Raw genomic sequence first — 20,458 nt, forward strand, 5'->3', positions numbered from 1 at the left:
TGAAGTGTCTTTGTTGGGATTGGGCCACCGCAGTTGCTGATGCATGTGCAGTGGCCAGCATGCCCAGATGCTCATGGGGGACGTGACAGCCAGCTCATCTAGGCCAGCAGAGGATGCTGACTGCCTTGTCAGAGGATGGAGGGCAGGACAGGTTGGACCACTGTCCTGGCTAAGCATTGCAGCAAGCATCTGGGATGTGGATGCACTAAGGTGGACTTTGTCATCCAATAGACCTTGGGAAGATTTTCTCAACGCTGCTGCAGTGAAGCCAGCAATGTCTCAGAACTCTAAAACCACTCAGGTAACACCTCAGAACATTCTTCTCCACATTGAGGTCTCTAAGGTGTCATCAAATGCCTGAGCCCCATCCCTGGGTGCTGATGTAGTTTGACAGCAAGGAGTGGCCCTCTCCCTACCCCTGCACCCAGCAAACACAGGGGAAAAGAAGGGAAAAGAAAAGAACTGAAACATTTATCCCACCCTTCTTCCTCCATACCTCAACATTCCTCACATTCACGGGAGGCCCACAGGGGCATGCATCAACCATGTAAACATATTTAAAAATTAAATTAAAAATTAAAGAGAAATACCCAAGTTAGACAATAAAAAGACTTAAAAATAATAGATTCCTGCAATGCATGTGAAACCCCACTAAACACACACATTTCACTGTGAGGGTAGGAGAAGAGAAGGTCCACCTAGACATATCTAATGAAACAATAATAGAGGGCACGGTACGGTAGCCTAGTGGTTAAAGTCCTCACCTTGTACATGCTGGGATCCCATATGGGTGCCGGTTCTAATCTTGGCAGCCCCACTTCCCATCCAGCTCCATGCTTGTGGCCTGGGAAAGCTCCCAGGATGGGCTAAAGCCTTGAGACCCTTCACCCGCATGGGAGACCTAGAAGAGACTCTGGGCTCCTGGCTTCAGATTGGCTCAGCTCCAGCCATTGCAGTCACTTGGGGAATGAATCAACAGACGGAAGATCTTCCTTTCACTGTCTCTCCTCCTCTCTGTATATCTGACTTTCCAATAAAAATAAATAGACCTTTAAGAAAAATAGAAATTTTCTTTTTTTTTTGTTGGTCTGTCTGTCAGGTTTTTTAAAATTTTATTTTTGATGTTTATATAGTTGATTAGGGTTGAAAGGGTTAATTATGGGAAAGTGGGTGAGAGCATTGTTTCCAAATTTTCTTTTTTTTCTCTTGTATCTGCAGGAAGGAGGGAGATGGTGGGGGGAGCCCCACCCAGCCTCCCAACTGCCTCAGCACCCAGGGATGGGGAACGGCCACCTGATGTCATCCCAGGGTCCCCAATGTGATGTGGAACATGCTGCAAGGGGTCTGCTCAAGTGGTTTTGATAGTTATGGAATGCTGTCAATCTCGCTGATCCAAGGCTGAGGAAATCCTTCCAAGGTCCATTGGCTGACATAGTCCACTTTAGAGTATCATTTGCCCAGATATTAGCTGTCAACCCTTGGCTGGGGTAATTGACCAATCTGTTCTGTCTTCCATCCTCTGCTATGATATGAAGTGTCCTCTGCAGGCCCCGGTGGACTGCCATATCCTCCATGTGCATTTGGGTATCCATCCACCGCTCTAAGCCAAGGAGTCCCAGCTCTGACACGCACACTGCACTCTCAGACCATAGATCCTGTGGTTCTCCCCATGGTTCGAGTTCTGAGTCCAGTGGTTCAGTAGAGGGGATCCCCAAACTAACTTCATCTGAAGTGACCCCAGACTTGACTTGTGTGTGTTTGCCTGTACAGGGTTTGACTCTGTCCCCCACATCAGCCTATGTACACACTAGTAGTTGCAACTGTTGGGTTGGTTCTGTGTCCAACCCCGTCTCTTACGTAAACCAATGAGTGCTGCAGCCCAGCCCAACCGTGCCCACCACGCACTTGGCTTATGTACATAGTGGGAACTATAGCCTAGTTGGAGTGACCTCCTATAACCTCCACCAAGCCCACCCCCAGTCTTGGTTCCTGCGCTTGCCAGTATGCGCAGCGGACTGGTCCGGTCTGTTCCACATCCAGTTCAGCTCTCACACATGTCAATGGGTGTTGAAGCCTAGCTCAATTCAATGGCCCCACTATCCAGCCCACACTTGTGGCTGTGGGTACCACTACCTGTCTAGCCAGGCATGCTCCAAGCCCTGGTTTTCATGCTCACCAGTGAGAGTTGCAACTCATCAGAGAGATGCCCACCATTTCCTACTGGGCCCACTCTCAGTCCTGCATGGGATCTTGCATTCACCAGGTAGTCCTCAGTCTAACTTGACAGGATTTGCCCCCCAGTCCCAGCACTTGCCAGTAAAGCCCAATCAGCCTGCGCTTATTCTGGCTCATGCATGTACCAATGAGTACAGTTAGCTCAGTCTGGCTCCTTCTCCAACCCAGTTCACATACAGGCCCCACACATATCTGACCTGGTCTGCCTTGCTCTCAGTTCTCATGCTCACCAGTGGGGGCAATGGGCCAGCAGGGGGGCCCCCACAGCTCCCCTGCTGAGCTTGCAGCCCTGCACCCTGGGTCTCATGTGAATTGGTGGGTGCTGTGGCCCACTCTGGCATGGCTTGCCTCACCTCGGCATTTGCCAGTGGGTGCTGTAGACTGGCCTGACCCCCACCGCCTCCGGTTCCAGCTCATGCTTGTGGGTGCTACAGCCTAACCCAGCCCAACCAACCCCCACTCCTGGGCCTGATGTGAACTGGCTGCTGTTCTGGCCTACCCAGCTGGTCCTACACCTTATCCTGGTTCTCAGATCTGCCAGTGGGTGCTATGAACTGGTCCAGCTTGGTCTGCCCCCAGACTTGACCCACATATACACTGATGGGTATCATGACCTGGGCTGCTCCCAGCCTTGGTTCTTATGCTCACCTGCAGGAACTGCATCCTGACAGAAGAGTTCCCCAAGTTCCTCTATCACATCTCCCAGTGGCAGATCTCGCACACACCGGTGGGTCCTTGGCCCAGACTGACTTAGTCTACCTCCTGTCCTGCTGGGAACAGTGACCTAGCCTAACTACCCCACACTCATTCCAGTTCTTACTGTTGGGTACTACAACCAAGCCATACCTGATCCACACCCAGACCCAGCTCTCACATGGTTCAGCAGGTGCCAAGACCTAACTCAGCCTATCCTATACCCACCTTGGCAATCATGAACATCAGTGGGTGCTGGAGTCTAGCCCTGTCTGGCTCACCCCAGACCCAGGTCACACCCATGCCAAGGGACACTGGAGTCATGCCCAGCTCAGATCATTGCTCCCATTCTGGCTCTTGTGGTCACCAGTGGGCACTACAACCCAGTTAGGGTGTCCCCCTAGCTCCCCAATCAGGCCTTTTCCCAGCCACAGATCTTGTATGTGCCAATGGTTGTTCTGACCCAGCTCGGCATACCTCCATCTTGATTTTTGCCTTGAGATGTTGCCACCTGGTCTGGCCCAGCCTGCCCGCTCCCAGTACCAATTCTTGTTGGTGGGTGCTGCAGCCTAGCCCTGCCCAGTCTGCTCCCATTCCTGGCTCATACGAATAGGTAGGTGTGATAGCCTAGCCTGATATGACCGACACTCCAGCCTGGCTCCTGCACTTGGCAGTGAGCTAAGACTGGCCCTGCCCTGCCCAATAGATCCCTCTCCAGATCCAACCCATACACTTGCTGATGGGTTACCTTGCCGGGCCTGAAAAATAGCCAGGTCTGACTCACATGCCTACCAGTGGGAGCTACAGCCCACCAGGGGAGTTTCCTAAGTTCCCCCACCAGGCCCACTCCCAGGCCCAAATCTCACATGTGCCAGTGGGCACTAGACATAGTCTGCCCTGTCCTGGCCTTTGTATGAGCTGGTGGATGTTGTGGCCCAGCCTATTCCACACCCTATTCTTGGGTGTGCCTGTGGGTGCTACAGCCTGGATCAGCCTGGCCTGTTCCCAACCCCAGCATCATGAGTGTTGGAGGGGTCCATGGTCATGACTAGCTCAGCCCGTCACCACTGCCAGCTCTTAAGCATGCTAACATAGGGCTCTCCCCTCCCCTCCTGCCACCCAAGCACATGAAAAAACCCCAGGCTCACTCTGCCTGCCTGGGCATGCACTCCCAGGTCCCTACTGTCCCTGCCAGCACCATCCCCCAGGCCTCTGCAAGCCCGCACCCTCAGGTCCCCATGAGCATGCTGGCTGAGCTGGGCTGCACCTTAGATGTTTTCTTAGCTTTTACACAGATGTAGTCCTCTGGACACAGGAAGCTCAGAGGATCCAGCCAAACTCAAACTAAAGAGATCAGCCAGGAATGCTGCAGTCAGATTGTAAAAAGTTAAAGGAGAGAATTCTAAACACAGAGAAAAGCATCCAGTTATGTGTAAAACAGAGTCCATTAGACCAATAGCAGACATCTCTCTAGAAACTTTACAAGCCAGAATGAAATGGAATGATACAGTCAAGATCTTGAATGAAGAATACTGTGTCCAGCAAAGCTATCCTTTAGGACTGAAGGAGACAGGGTCTTTCATGACAAGCGAAGTGCAGGAATTCATTGGCACCAGACCAGCCCTACAAGAAAGTCTAAAGGAAAACTTACATTAGAAGTAAAAGTATTATCATAACCATCATGGAAACTATATATATATATATATATATATATATATATATATATATATATATACACTTCATATATATAATTCATTCATAGAAGATACAGAAAAGAGGACAAGAGAAGAGTCAAACCTTATCATGATGGAAAATTACCAAAACACAACAATAAAAAAGAAACCACATGAAAAGCAATCACTAAGAAATCAAAAATGTCAGAAACAGCTGATATTGTGGCATAGTGGATAAAGCCACTGCCTGCAGTTTGGGCATCCCACATGGGTGCCAGTTTGACTACACTTCAACCCAACTCTGGGCCAACACATAAGCATTTGATTCAGTTTGAGTTGAGGTTTGTATGTGGTAAGAAATACAGAACTAGTTCCTTCCTTCCGCCAAAACCTGTCCAGAGTTCTGAGCACCATTTATTGAAGCGACCTTCCATTTTCCAATGCATGTTCCAGCTGCTTTTGGTAAAAATCTGGTGTCTACAGATAGGTGTATTTGCAGGGATTTGAAAACATAATTATGGGCTTGGCACAATGGCTCACTTGGCTAATCCTCCTCTCACAAGTGCTGGGATCCCACATGGGTGTTGGTTCCTGTTCCAGCTACTCCACTTTGCCTGCTTATGGCATGGGAAATCAGTGGAGGGTGTCCCAAGGCCTTAGAACCCTGCACCTGTATGGGAGACCCAGAAGAAGCTCCTGACTCCTGGCTTCGGATTAGCTCAGCTCTGGCTGTTGCAGTCATTTGGGGAGTGAACTAGCAGGACCTTTCTCTCTGTCTCTCTCTCTGTACATCTGCCTTTCCAATAAAAAATAAATACATATTAGAAAAAAGAGTATAATTAAAAGATAATCATGAGGCAAAAGTTTTGAAAGTCCATGCATAGTTTTTTCATCGTATGTACTGTTCAGCCCTTTAGAGACCAGAAACTTCAAAACTACTTATAGAATTGCAGAAATGCTTCAAGGTATGGGTCTGGGTGAAGGTTGTTTTGGGAAACGATACCCACCCACAGCACAGGCAGTGAAAGCAAAAAATGACAAATGTGATTACAACAAATTCAAATGCTTCTATTCAGCCAAGAAAAGGATAAACAGAGTAACCAGACTTCCTGCACAATGGGAGCAAATGGTTGCAAATTATTCATCTGGCAAGAGACTGATTCTCAGAATGTTTGAGAAAGTCAGAAACTCAACACAAGAACAACAGCCAATTTGATAGAAACTGACATTTTCTCAAAGAAAAACGGTATATGAATAGCCAAGAAAGTGTATGAGAAAATGTTGAGTATCACTCGTCATTGAGGAGATACAAATTAAAATCATAATGAGATACTGTCTCACCCTGGTTAGATGGCATGTCATCACAAAGACAGCAAATGTCAGTGTGGATGCAAAGGGAGTGTAAATTAATGCAGCCATTATGGAAATCAGTATGGACACACCTCAGAAACCCAGAAGCAGAACTGCTGTATGATCCAGTCATCATGCAATTAAGTGTATGTCCAAAAGACTTCAAATAAAAGTGCCATAAGGATGTCTGTACTCGCTTGCTTATTGCAGCACAACAGGCAAGATATGGAGTCAATAAGGATGCCCAGGGACAGATACTTGGGTAGAACGGATGTCACACACACACACACACACACATAACCTTCTCATATACACATTGGGATTTTTCAGCCGTAAAAGAAGGAAACGCTGTTATTTGCAGCACTGGACGGAGCTGGAGATTATGTTAACTGAAGCAAGTCCTGCACATAAGACAAATGATGCACATGGAAGCTGAAAATTTTATCTCAAAGAACAGAGGCTGCACAGGGGATGGGAGGAACGGATGGAGAGAGGACAGTTCTTGGATCCCGGCTGGTGTTGGATGGGAAAAGAATGGCTTCTCATGTTCCACGAGGCAGTTTGGGAACAATGGACTGAAGAGCTCAAAACAGCTCGTGGGCAGGACTCTGTCGCATTCCCAACACACAGAAATCATTGTCAGAGGTGACAGATACACCAGTTACTCTGCTCATTACATATTGCATACAATGCATTGCAATGCCATGCTGTAACCCAGAAATAGGCACCATCACCATGTGTCCATTAAAATAAAAACATATTTGAAAAGAAAAAAAAAACAGCATCTGAAGTACAAACCATCTCCAACCCCCGCCCCGGAGATGGCTGTGCTGTTACTGAACTGCTGGACTGGATCTGCCAGGCCCACCTTTAAGTGTCAGACCCCAAACCTCCAAGCTAAGGGGGCCCACCGAAGCCCCTTAACTTTAGTCTATTAATGTTTTTTTATTTAGAAGCCCTGTTTTTTTCCTACAGTCATCAGTGTCTGAGATGATCTCATTTGCTCATCTCTGCCCCCTGTCTTGAGGACGACTGGCTCTGCCCCTCTCAGAGCTGCACCCACAGCCCCTGGGCTACTGCCTGGTTTACAGTGGGCTCTCAGTCAACACCTGTGATGCTAAAGGAACACGAAGAGAAGAGGCTGTGCACCGTGAGACACCCACACATCACAGAGAAGGGTGGACACACGGCCCGCAGCAGCACAGACTTCTTCATGGAAGTCAAAGCTGGATGAAATTTCATGAAGTTCTGGGAATGGTTTACTTGAGGTATTGCAGTGAAAGAACAGAAGCTCCTTAAAAGAAAGAAAATCAGAACACCGGCTCAATTGCACTGCCCGCTCTCCCAGGAGTGTGCAGAAGGTGCAGCAATCCTACCGCCAAAAGGAGGTTAATGCTTCATTAGCGTTTGGTGGGGAGAGGAGGGAAAGAGAGACAGAGAGAGAGAGAGAGAGAGAGAGAGAGAGAGAGAGAGAGAGAAACTAGCTTTCTCCCTCTTCCCTTTCCCTGTCTTTGGTGTGATGTGCAAAACTGCAAACTTCCTATGGTCTAGAAGAGAAAAGCCTAACACTGGGCGCAGGCTGTGCAGGTGCCTGTCTGAGCCCCACTGCACTTGCTCTGTTCCGTACACAGCACCCACAGGTGCATGGCAATGGCCTGCAGCAATGTCTGTTTTCCTGTGTGTCAGTATTGCGCACCCACACATTCAGCCAGCCCTGCTGAGTCAGGCTTGACAATTCCTGAGTCACTGTCTTTGTAGGCACCTTGGAGTTGCTGTTGTGACGTCTTTCTTTTTAAATTGCATTTCCTTTGCATCTGGAGAGTGGCAATTTGAAAAAATCAACAGGTAACTTGGTGGAAAGTGTGTCAGGAAGTGGGCAGTCCTATATGCCATTGAGTGTGAATTGCCACGGTCCTTGCAGGCAGTGGTCTGATATCTACAACACAGTACCCTTTGATAGCCCAGTATCTTTTGTATATCCTACAGAAACAAAAGGACCTGGACCCAAGGATCCCTGTGGAGGATGCTGTGGCAGCGTTATGCGTGATGACTCAAGGTAGGAAAGACTTCTGTGGCAATCTTCAGGAGAACTGTGACATGGAATACAGTACAGACAATGAAATACTGTGCAGCTTCTAGGGAGAGAGCAGTATGAGCCGCTGAAAGACCAGTGTGGGAGTGAGGAGTGTGTGACACACGGGCCAGGTGAGGCCCCTGGGATCAGTGGGCCTGGCCCTACCATGACAACAGCAGACGGGACTCAAAAGTTACTCTGTAGCACGTTCATTTTTAAATTGATAATTTGGTATGGCCCAATGTTACAAATATTCAAATGACCTTGGCAAAAAAAAGCTTCCCCACCTGTGGTAGATACAGTAATACATGTGTGTGAGCCATCAATATAATCCGTTTCTCCAAAACTCCCTCTATAAGGCCTACTACACTTGATCTTAGCCAAAAGGCCGAGAAGCGATTATAAGGCCTACTTATAAAAGGATGTATTAATGAAAGATAATTCAAGTGCTTGTTGAAATAGTAGGATGGATAGCTTTTTTTTTTTCTTAAAGGACTTTTTTTAAAACAAAAGATTGATTTACTTTGAAAGTCAGAGTTACAGGGCCCGGCGGCATGGCCTAGCGGCTAAAGTCCTTGCCTTGAACGCCCCGGGATCCCATATGGGCTCCGGTTCTGATCCCGGCAGCTCCACTTCCCATCCAGCTCCCTGCTTGTGGCCTGGGAAAGCAGTTGAGGACGGCCCAAAGCATTGGGACCCCGCACCCGCGTGGGAGACCCGGAAGAGGTTCCTGGTTCCCAGCTTCGGATCGGCGCACACCGGCCTTTGCGGCTCACTTGTGGGGTGAATCATCGGACGGAAGATCTTCCTCTCTGTCTCTCCTCCTCTCTGTATATCTGACTTTGTAATAAAATAAATAAATCTTTAAAAAAAAAAGAAAGAAAGTCAGAGTTAGAGAGAAAGGGAGAGACAGAGCTCTCCATCTGCTGGTTCACTCCCCAAATGGCTGCAATGGCCAGAGCTGAGCTGATCTGAAGCCAGGAGCCAGGAGCCTCTTCCTGGTCTCCTACGTTGGTGCAGAAGCCCAAGGGTTTGAACCATCCTCTGCTGCTTTCCCAGGCCATAAACAAGGATTGGATTTAAGTGGAGCAGCTGGGACGGGAACCGGTGCTCATTGGGTTTCCCATGTGAGGTCCAAGCATTTATTTTCTGTTGATTGGAATCCTCCTGCCAATCCAATCCAGATTCCTGCTTCTGGCCTGGAAAAGCAGCAGAGGATGGCTGTAGTCCTTAGGCGCCTGTACTCACATGGGAGACCCGGAAGAAGCTCCTGGCTCCTGGCTTTGGCTCAGCTCAGCTCCAGCCATTGTGGCCAACCTGAGGAGTGAACCAGTGGATGGGAGATTTCTATTTCTCCTTTATTTGTAACTCTGCCTTTCAAATAAAAATAAATCTTAAAAAAATGTTAAAGCAGTAGAAGACACGATAGTAACATTTGTCTTCAGTGTTGCAGTCGAAAGGATGAAGCTTGACAAAGACAATAAAAATACCAACCAACCAAAACCGGAAAACCCTCTGTGCCAACCATTCAATAGGAAATGAGCGAAGGTTAGGGGCAAGCCGTTAACAATGAAAGAAATTCACATGGCTCGAGTGACATAGGGCCAAATGGAAACACAAGATGTGAAATGTCACAGAGATAGTACGGGTGCCAAAGTACTGTCAGAGGACAGGAAGTAGTTTTAATACCGCATAACGCAGGAAGTAACTCAATTAGCAACAACTAATTATGCATTTCAAAATAATGAGAGGAAACGAACTTGAAGGGTCCCAACACCTACGTAGAGATCACACCATCTGGCTATTACACATTGATACATAGTATTACACTGCACCCAGATACAAGTTCAGATATCCTCTGAGTTCCATTTGTAGCCCAACTTCTGACTCCAGACTCTGTGCACCTTGGGATGGTGCCTGGGACCCTGGCACCCAGGGGCAGGAGACTGGAACGGAGTTCCTGGTTGCCAGTTCCAACCTGGCTCAGCCGTGGCTGTTGCTGGCATTTGGGAAGTGAATCAGTGGGTGGGAGATCTTGCTCTTTTTCTCAAATAAAAGCAAAAATTTAAAAATGTAGTAAGAAATTGGTCCCTCGCCATGTTGGAGTATAACTGGGGTCGTCTCAGTTCCATCTTCCTCCTCTGCCCCTTTTCTCACTTAGGAAAATTCCTGAAGGCTTCTCTCCCTTTCTCCCCTTCCTTCCTCCTCACTCCCCCACTATTTTTTTTTTTTTAAGATTTATGTATTTGAAAAGGAGAGTTACACAGAGAAGGGGAGAAAGAGAAAGAAGAGAAAGAGGCAATGCTTCCATCTGCTGGTTCAATCCCCAAATGGTCACAGCAGCCAGGATTCGGCCAAGGGAAGACCAGGAGCCAGGAGCTTCTTCCCGGTCTCCCGGGTGGGTGCAGGGCACTAAGCGCTAGGGCCATCCTCTGCTGCTTTCTCCGGTGGATTAGCAGGGATCTGGTTGGAAGCACAGCAACCAGGACTCAAACCTGTGTCCATATGGGATGCCAGCTTCGGAGGAGGACGTGGGTAAACATACGCTGAGCCCCAATTCCCTCCTCCTGCCGTTGGGGGTCAGTAGAGATCACTCACCTCGCCCCTAGCAAGGTCCTTTAGCGAGGGTGTTGCGCTCAGGCAGGGGTGACAGGGGCCTCTGTTGTCACACTCTTCCTGCTGGGTGTCCTGGTTGAGCGTCTGCAGAGAGAGCAGGAGGCAGGTCCGGACTGTGGGGGACCTGACCCTTTCACAGTTGCCTGCAACGCTGTCCCCATCCTGGTAGTGTCCCAGAGAAACCATGGAGACGGCACTGCCCCTACCGGGGAAGCGCACATCCCTGCGCTGACTGCCGGGCCTGGGGCTCCGGGGCTTGGGGCTCAAGGGCCTGCGGGGCATGCCCTGGTTTTCAGAGGTCAGGCAGCAGGCAGAGCTGGAGGGAAGGGTGCGGTTGAGCCCTGCTTGGCCCGGAACCCCACACCCGCCGCCCTCCTCGGGCGCAGCACACTTGATGGCGGGCTCGCTCTGTCTCCTGGGTTCCGGAAACATCGAAGGTACAGGGACATGTGGGGGAATCCAGGGCTCTCCGAAGGCACAATTGACCACGTCCTCCGTCCACCCCTCTCGGTGGCTCCCTGGCACTGTGAGAGGTGGGCTGGGTGGCTCCAGGGGTGGTGGTCCAGGTAGCTGACCCGCCAAGGAGGACCCTTTGGGGCTTTCGGAGTCTTTACCTCTCAGAAACGTCCGCCAGGAACTCTGGCGTGACCTGCGCTTCTCCTCACCTTTGAGAGACCCCTGGGGGCGCTCTTGGGGGTGCTCCCTTTCAAAAACTTTGGACTCGAAAAAATTGGTCAAGGTCTTGTGAGCCGAGGCCAGCCTTGCCCTGAGCCTCCTTTCTGTGGTCCTTTGTCTCTTTGGGTGGCAGCGCTGGGAAGACGGCCTTCTACTAGCCAGGTCTCCTGGGGTCCCCACATCGCCCCCTCCTTCCCTTGGCTCTGGGGATGCGTTCTCATCCACTTGGGGCTCCGAAGGGCTCCTTCCTGTGCCATCAGTTGCCCAGGGCTTGCCTTTCTGAAAAGAGGTCACTTTGGGCATCACCAAGTGCTTCCCCGGTTCCTGCACAGCCTTACCGCGTCCACTGAGCACTCCTGGCTGCTGTAGCGCATGGGCGATGGCCCAGGCTGGAGTACCCGGACCTGTCTTCACAGCCCCTGCAGCAGTGCCTTCCTCAAGGACCTGCACGCTGGAGCCTTCTGCATCCTCCGGGTCGCACTCCAGACCCAGGCTTGGGCTCCTGCTTGGGCTTGGCGGCCTGGAGCTCCCAGAGGGTTGGAGGCCTATGTCGACCCGCTGTGTGTCCTCAGGCCCTGGACTCTGGCTCTCCCCAGGCAGTTTCTCTTCTGGAACCTCCTCTATGCCGGAAGCAGACTCAGGGACCAGAGCCCCAAGATCTGTGTGTTGGTTCTTGGGGCAATGACAAGCCTCATTATCTCTCTCCTGCAATGCGGGGGCTGCTGGCAACTCACACGTGGGTCCCATTCTGTCTGTGGGAGACCCACAGGGGCTTGTGCTGAAGCTGAGGGGAGGCAACAGTCTCTGTGCAGGGAGGCCAGCAGGCTGTGTCCCCAGTGGAGGTCCCACTGCTTTCCTCGTGGTAGCCTGCAGTCCCTTGTGCTCCACGGCAATGATGAAGAGTGGGCACCTGTTACTGCTTGCAGGCCTCTGGTCCCCTTGGGTATTCCCAGGGCTGCAGCTGGGAGCTCTGAGCTCAGCACTGTCCTGCAAGATGCTCTTTGTACAGTGGGGATCTAGAACCATAGCTGCTTCTTGTGTTTCCTCAGGAGAGTCCTTTCCTGCTGGTGTGCGGGGGCTCCCAGGGGCCCCTGAGTCACTCACTTGCGAGCCGCCCATCAGGCCTGTGTTGCAGGTGGGGGTCTCGTCGCTGTTCCAGTGGCGTGGGAACTTGGCACTGATGGGCAGCGCTTCTTTCCCATGGAGAGCGTGCTTTGGCACCTCATCACTGGTCTGGCTCCCCACCTCCACAACCAAGCTCTGAAGCTGCTTCTGTGTGTTAGCAGGGCCGCGAGGGCTGTGGGGTTGTCTGGGTTGGCTGGCCGGGCTGTGTTCTGACTTGCAGTCCCCGGGCCCAGTCGCTGCCTGTGGGTGGAGCTTCAACAGTTCTGCAGGAAAGCGTAAAGCCACGGAGCGTGACCTGGAATCCTGTTGCAACTGGTTTTCCTGTGAAGTCCTTTGCAAGCTGCAAACGCTGCTGGGTTCCTCCTGGGAACTTGCAGCAGCCAGAAGTGGAGGAGTTAGTGGGGTGGGCTTAGGGGAAGAGCAGTTTGAGGGTCTTGGAGTTCCTTCTGTCGCCGCTCCATCCTTTAAATGGGTTCCAAACACCCCACCGTTCTGCCGCAGGGGCTCCTCAGAAGGAAACCCTGCTGTAGAATGGGCCCTGACCAGAGTCCTCATGTGCCAGCAGTGTTGCCCCGGCTCCACCCTGCCCACCTCACTGATGTTTCCTGGGGCGCTATGGTGACGCCTGGGCTGCAAGCGACAAGCTCGTCTCCGGGGTGACGCCTGGGACCCCAGGGGGGCGATGCTGTCCAGTGAGCCTCCACAAGGGGGCGCCCCCGCCTTGTGGATAGGAGGCCAGCTCCGACCAAGCTCACAGCGCGGGAGAAGGAAGGGCGGGAGAGGGTGCACACCCGGACAGCTCTCAGATCGGAATCTGGGGACAGGAACACGAGGGAGCCCCCTGAGATGGCGGGCAGACACCTCCCGTGCACCCTGGGAGCTGCTGCCGCCCTCGGCAGTTCGTGGGCAGCACCCCGCCGCCAGCAGACACACCTGCTCCGGGCCGCTCACGCAGTCCCAACCGTGTCCTGCGTCCTGGCCTCCAGCTCCCGCGGCGAAGACGGGCAGCTCATGTTGGCAAGACTGCTCTTTGAAGCCGGGGGACAAATCTAGTTCTTGTGTATCCGACCAGGGGACACTGGTCAAGTGGGCCGGGACATCAGGCCCTAGCTGGCATGCTGCTTCAGTTAGGGGGGTGCCACCTGGAGGGAGATAGGCGTCGCAGGTGAGGTCGCCAGGGAGAGAGTCTTCCGCATCGGAGGCACTTTCGAAGAGGTCGGTTCTGGTGTCTGACCGACTGTCGCTGTGATGGGACAGTGTCTCAAAGTCGTCCTGGTCTGTTTCCCGGCTCCATGTCGGATCCTCTGCTTCAGCGGGGGGTGGGAGGAACCGCTGATCTTCAGCCTCACTGTCACCAGGCAGGTGGACGCTGGGCTCCGCAGGCTGGAAGGGCAAGAGAAGAGTCAGAGAGGCCCCTGGGACAAGTGTGTGTGTGTGTGTGTGTGTGTGTGTGTGTGTGTGTGTGTGTGCGCTCACCCGTGTCTGCCTTCCCCGGAGGGAGGGAGGCTCAGACACGTCTCATTAGTTCCCCCATATGCCCTTAGGAAGGGAGGCAAGGATGAAGAGCTACCTTTCATGAACACAGAAAACAAGGGAGGAAGCCAAACCCAAACAGTAAGGAGAAAATGGAGTGCATGGTTGGGTGACACAACCCTATTAAGAGTCAGACGAGGGTGAGTGGGCATGTGCCGTTGAAGCAAGTATAAATATGTAGGATGAGTCACGGGGCGAAGCAGATCTCGGCCGAGTGTTTTCAGCAAGAAAGAACAGATTCATGTCTGTTTGCGTTGAGTTCTGTTTGTTCTTACCTAGTCCACTGGCATCCAGTCCCTAGAGGTACATTCTAAGTTTGGTTTGCTGGGGGATGGGGTACAGCTGGAATTGCAACTGCACTCTGGGATATGATAAACACCCAAGACGGCTTGGAGAAGAAGAAGAAAAACAGAGAACTGTGCAAGTGTTTGTGGCATGACTCCTCCACTTAACACATCTCTTACTCAGATAACAAATTCTGTGTGTACGTGTAGAGTGTAGAGTTCTGAGGAACAGGCATTCCTGTGGGACTACTGCCGGAAGCGGGATCAAGGCTGTTCCCATCGTTCCTGAAATCCCTGTCCTTTCCCAGCCTGCTCCTCAGGCAACCACCTGTTTTTTGCCATGTTCTTATTTTGTTCTGTTTTTAATGTGTCTGTTTAGGAGCTGGTGCCATGGTACGCTTAGCCTCCATCCCATATGGGCATTGGTTCATGTCCTGGCTGCTCCACTTCCAATTCAATTCCCTGCTTGTGGCTCAAATCCATGGGCCCCTGCACCCACGCGGAAGACTCTAAGGAAGCGCCTGGCTCCCAGATTCAAATTATCCCAACTCCAGCTGTTGCTGCCATTTGGGGAGTGAACCAACAGACGGACAATCTCTCTCTCTGTCTTTTCTTCTCTCTGGGACTCTTTCTTTCAAATAAATATGAAAACCAATCCTTAGAAATTTTTTTAAAATAAAAGAATTTCTTTATAGACTTCGTTCATTTGAAAAGTAGAGAGACAGGGACACACACAGAGAGATGTCCCATCCACTAACTTACTAGATACGTGTTAGGACTGAGCCAGGGCAAAGCCAGAGCCAGAAATTCAAGCAGATATCCCATGTGGGCAGTTGGAAATTCAACTATTTGAGCTAATACATGCTCATGTCCTCATTAGCCGGAAGCTGGATGCTGTGGGTAAAGCCAGGATTTGAACCCAAGAATTTCAATATGGGATACAGGACATCCTATCTGGCATCTGAATCAACCTCTCACAGTCTAGTTTTGTCTCCTAGAGTTCTACAAGGATAGAGTATGCAGCATGTACCTAAGGATTTGCCATCTTTCTTGCCTCCTGTGTAGCATGTCTTGGTTCTCACAATGACTTGAACTTGGAGATAACGTTGTGTGCAGCATTCAGTTATCCAGTTCCCCAGGCCGGATGTTGGGCAAGCCTGGATGTTGGCTCCACTTGTGGTCAAAGTGCTTTCAGACAGTGTGGATACAGAAGGTGTATCCTCCACCAGCCCTCTTCCATCATTGCTTCCCTGAGCTTGCCAGAAGAGATTCCACAATGTTCAATAGCATTTACTGTTCCAACTCTGAGAGCACCCAAGTATGTGGTGTAAGAGGCTCTTGGCCAAGGGCAAGGTGGGAAAGTCAGGAGCAATCTACCATCCTTTCCAAAATGCCGCTCAACAGGAAGGAGTTAACATACCTGGGAAGGAGGGCTGTTGTGGAGGGCAGTGTGTGAGAGCAAAGAGAAGTTAGGATGCCGGGTTATACCAGGGCCACCTGCAAGAACTTGCTCTGGTTATCCTGACTGCCCAGCAGAGCCAACAGCCTGGGGTCTACACACCTCCCTTATCATGTAAGATGAGGATGTGAGCATGCATTGACAAGCACAGCCGGCTGCGCAGTGGCAAGTGCCTGCTGTCATGCCCTGGTGTGTACAGAAAGCTAACCACAAGCGCGCCCAAGGTCCTGCTTAGCAGACTGCATTTCAGCAGAGCTCCTGAGTGCCCCAGTTACTGCCCCAAGAGCCGACCACAACGTCGGAGCCAGCATCCCAGCACCGCCAGAGCCGGCATTGCCTCTCCTAATTTACGCCAGCACTAGTGCTCACTTGGTCAAGTCCCAGGTCCCACAGGGCCAGTAGCTGTCAGGACACTGGCAGCCTGAATGCCAGAAGGCTTGTTCTGGTCTAGCCCCCTGCTCAGCAACACAACCTGGGACGCCCCAGGGGATGAAGGGAGGATCAAACCTTTGTTTGAGTTCCAGGCATTTGGACAAGAGGGACTGGCTCCATTTCAAGGAAAATCAAAGGCTTTGGGGAGACAGAATCCAAGATAACTCTTTCAGATTACAAAGCTGTGTGGTCTGTGCAAGAACACTGGCATAGCAGGTTTAACACATGTGGAGCGGCACAAATACTGAAACATGAAGAGTACTCAAAAAATCATTCTATTTGTTGGAAACTCAGAAAGAGAGCGTGCTCCCATATTCACTCCTGCAGTGGCTGGAGCTAGACCCGGCTGAAGCCAGGCAGGGAATCCCTGGGTGACAGAAACCCAACTGCTGGGGCTGGTGAAGAGGCTCAACAAGCTAACCCTCCACTTGCCAGCACCAGCATCCCATGGAGGTGCCAGTTTGTTTCCCAGCTGTCCCACTTCCTGATTCAACTCCTTGCTTATGGTCTGTGAAGGCAGTGGAGGCCTTTGGACCTTCAGCTTTGGGAAAGCTCAGGTCTTTGGACCCTGCACACATGGGAGACTCAGGAAGAAACTCCTGGCTTCAGATCAGTTTAGCTCCAGGAGTTGTGGCCATTTGAGGAGTGAACCAGTGGGTAGAAAACTCTCTCTCTCTCAGTCTCTCTCAATCTGACTCTCAAAGAATAAAACCAATCCTAAAAAATAAACCCAACTTCTTGAGATATCACTTGGTGCTTCCTAGGGTCTACATGAGCAGAAAGCATGGATCATGAACCACAGCTGGGTATTTTAAATATATATTTATTACTTTGAAGGTGGAGCAATAGAGAGAGAAGCAGGGAGACAGAGATTTTCCACCTGCTGTTTCACTCGCCAAATGACTGCAACAGCCAGGTCTGAGTCAGACTGCAGGCCATCCTGGTCCCTAACGTGGGCGGCAGGAGTCCAACTACTTGGGCCATATTCTGCAGCCTTGGCAGATGCATTAGCAAGGTGCTGGACTTGAACCAGTCGTCCTATATGGGATGTACACATGGTGGGTGGCGGCTTAGTCTTATAAAGAATACACTCGGCCATCTGCATCCACTTGTTCTGGACGTGAGAATTCAACCAACTGCAGACCAGAAATATTCACAAAAAAGAAATGCATCTGGGACTGGCATCGTGACGTAACAATAAAGTAGCCACCCGCAATGCCAGCATCCTATAACGGTGCCAGTTCACATCACGGCTGCTCCATTTCTAATCCTGCTCCCTGCTAATGGCCTGGGCAGAGCTGAAGGAGGTGGTCTAAGTGCTTGGGCCCTTGCCACCCATGGGAGAGACCAGACTCCCCCTCCCTCTCTGTAATTCTGCCTTTCTAAATAAATGCATCTATACTGAATAGGGATTTTTTCCCCATTATTCCCTAAACAGTACAGTAGGACGACTATATACCTAGCCTTTACATTGTATTAGATATTGTGCTAATATGTGCAAAAAATATTCAGATGGATGTGTGTGGGCAGCCAGCAGGCCATTTTATACAGGGATTTGAGCATCCATGGGCATTGGTGCCTGTTGGGGTCTTGGAACAAATTCCCCGTAGATATGGAAGGGCAGTTTATCTTCCTCCCTGAGTGAATCTAGGAATGACATGCTCAGTATACATCTAATTACCCCTGGGGTTTGCCCCATGGCATGGTAGTCTGGGGGTTGACTAAAACTGCTAGGTTTTTTTTCCCTTATTAACCTATTTATTTTTAATACTTTTTAAAATTAAATTTATTCATTAATTACATTGTGTTGTAATTACATAGAATCTGGGATTCTCCCCCCTCCCCCCATGGTGGGTTCCTCCACCTTGTTGCATAACCATAGTTCAAGTTCAGTTGAAATTCCCTCTTTGCAAGTATATGCCAAGCATAGAGTCCAACATCCTATAGTCCAGTCAAGTCCAACTACTTATTGGGTAGACCCTCTCTGGTCTGAGGGCAGAGTCAGCAGAGTATCATCCCGGTCAAATAAAAGCACTAACATACCATCCGCAACAATTAACATCGTTATGGAATTAATTGACATGGTATTGAGCAGTCAACATGTTAAAAATAAATGCGATTTCTTAACCACTTTCTGTGACCCCCACATTCACAGTTCAATTTTAGTTTATATACTACATATGACATAATATCCATAACACAACATGTTATGCTTAACATCATATCATCTTAAATTAAGGCAAACATGTGGTCTCTAACCTTTTGGGATTGATTCATTTCCCTTAGCATTATGAAAACCGCTAGTTTTAATGCGGTATTTTCATTATCTTAGCATATTATTTTTTTCCCCAAAATTTTCACTATGATTTTTTTTTTCTGTGACCTATATGAAAGGCAGAGTGAGAGTGAGAGTGAGAGTGAGAGAGAGAGAGAGAGAGAGAGAGAGAGAGAGAGAAATATTCCATCCTCTGGTTCACTCCCAAATGGCCACAAGAGCTAAAAAGTCAGAAGCCAGGAGCTCCTTCCAGGACTTGTCCTGTGAGTTCAGGGACCCAGGCACTTGACTCACCCCCTGCTGCTTTCCCAGAACATCCACACGGAACCAGATCAGCAGTGGAGCATCCAGGACCTGAATAGCACAGGCAACTGGTTTACTTACTCTGCTGCAGCACCAGCCCCCGACCTATGGCGCATTAAGAGTTTTAATTGTCTGTTTCTGATTTTTCTTTGATTCCACTGTTGTCAATATGTGTGATATCGATGTTCTGAAAAGAATGTGCCGTCTCGAATAGTTCAGTGCTTACTAATAATTTCCCAAGCACTCATTGATTTATTGATTGCAGTTAAACCCTTTGTAATCTCACTAGCTTTTCTTCTGTTACAGAGAGAGGAATGTTGAAATCACCTGTTGCAGGAGTGGGTTTGTCAACTTCCTCTGTTCATTCTGTCACCAATGAGATACATATTTCAGCATTATGTTAATAGGTGAGCCAACAGGTTTAGAATTGTTACATTTTCCTGGTGAGTGGCTCCTTCATTATTAGAAGTCATAAAGTCATTAAAGACTTATTTAAAGGCTGCGTTCTAAAGGTATTACTATCCTGTCACCAGCTTTCTGTGGGTTAGCATTCATCTGGTTTATCTTTTTCTATCCTTTTGTTTTTCAATCTTTTTATTTTCCCAAGACATGTTTTTATAACTAACATAGAGCTGGGTTTATAAACTTCAATCTTTCAATCACTTTTCTTAAAAAAAAAAATATTCATTTGGGGGACAGAGAAAGAGAGTGAGCTCCCACGTGCTGGGTCGCTCCCCAAATGCTTGCAGAAGCTGCGGCCGGGCCAGTCCCAAGCCAAGAACCAAAACTCCACGCAGGTCTCCTTTGTGGGTGATGATCTCCTTTTACTTCCCACATTAGCATGAAGCTGGGATTGGATGCAGAGCCAGCATGCAAACCCAGGCACATGGATATGAACGTGAGCTTCTTAACCTGCCTTGTCAGTCACTTGAACCAGAAAATTCACCCCAAGAGCATTTATTGTGATCATTGATCTGTTTAGGTTTCTACTCAGGACAGCATTTCATACATTTTGAGTCTCTCTCGCTCTCTCTCTCTCTCTCTCTCTGTCTCTCTCTCTCTCTCTCTCTCTCTCTCTCTCTCTCTCTTCATCCTGGGAATTTTCTCTTGCAGTCTTCTTCTTCTTCCCTACCCCTCTCCTCTCCTCTCCTCTCCCCTTCTCTTCTTCTCTCTCTCCCTCCTTCTCCACTCTCCCTTGCCCCTTCATTCCTCCTTCCTTTTCTCCCTCCTTGCCTCCTCCCTCGCTCACACTGTTATCCATGAGCTTATAAAACAAAATTTAAAACTAAGCACAACCCTCCTTGCTCCAAGTTCATTACTCATTCCCTCTGTCTTCAGGGTGAAGTCCAAGCCAGATGCCTTTGCTACTAACCTGGCACACACTCTTTGAACTCACCTGCTACCCCAGCCCCAAGTGTAGTGTCTTTCTTGTTGCCTGAACGCTGTGGTCATCAACACACACACACACACACACATCCCATCTTGTAACTCCCTGCTCTTCCCATACAAACTGTTGTATAGAGTCAGTTTCTGTCAGTCATTTCAGATTTTACAGTGGCTATGACATCATAAGCATTATAACTGTTAAAAAAATTTTTTTAAATTGGGAAACTGTTAGGCTGTGGTGACTTAAGTAAGCAAACGGCCCAACTTGAATAGTACAATGAGACTGGTGACTTGACCAATCACAGGCTGCCGACTGCCTTTTAAATTCTGTTTTTTGAGAGACAG

At 49.6% G+C, this 20,458-nt stretch overlaps 1 protein-coding gene and 1 pseudogene across 1 annotated transcript in view; both read right to left on the minus strand.

Moving 5' to 3' along the window:
* LOC131480291 (uncharacterized) overlaps positions 1 to 20,458 on the minus strand; it is a 107,863-nt gene that overhangs the window by 26,483 nt on the left and 60,922 nt on the right. The window contains exon 2 of the mRNA XM_058664178.1: positions 10,624 to 13,824. Coding sequence (XP_058520161.1) covers positions 10,624 to 13,824 — 3,201 coding nt within the window. The remainder of the gene's footprint in view (positions 1 to 10,623; positions 13,825 to 20,458) is intronic.
* On the minus strand, positions 8,300 to 8,425 carry LOC131480411 (U2 spliceosomal RNA; annotated as a pseudogene).

Source organism: Ochotona princeps, chromosome 5, assembly GCF_030435755.1.
Source record: "Ochotona princeps isolate mOchPri1 chromosome 5, mOchPri1.hap1, whole genome shotgun sequence".
Taxonomy (NCBI): domain Eukaryota; kingdom Metazoa; phylum Chordata; class Mammalia; order Lagomorpha; family Ochotonidae; genus Ochotona; species Ochotona princeps.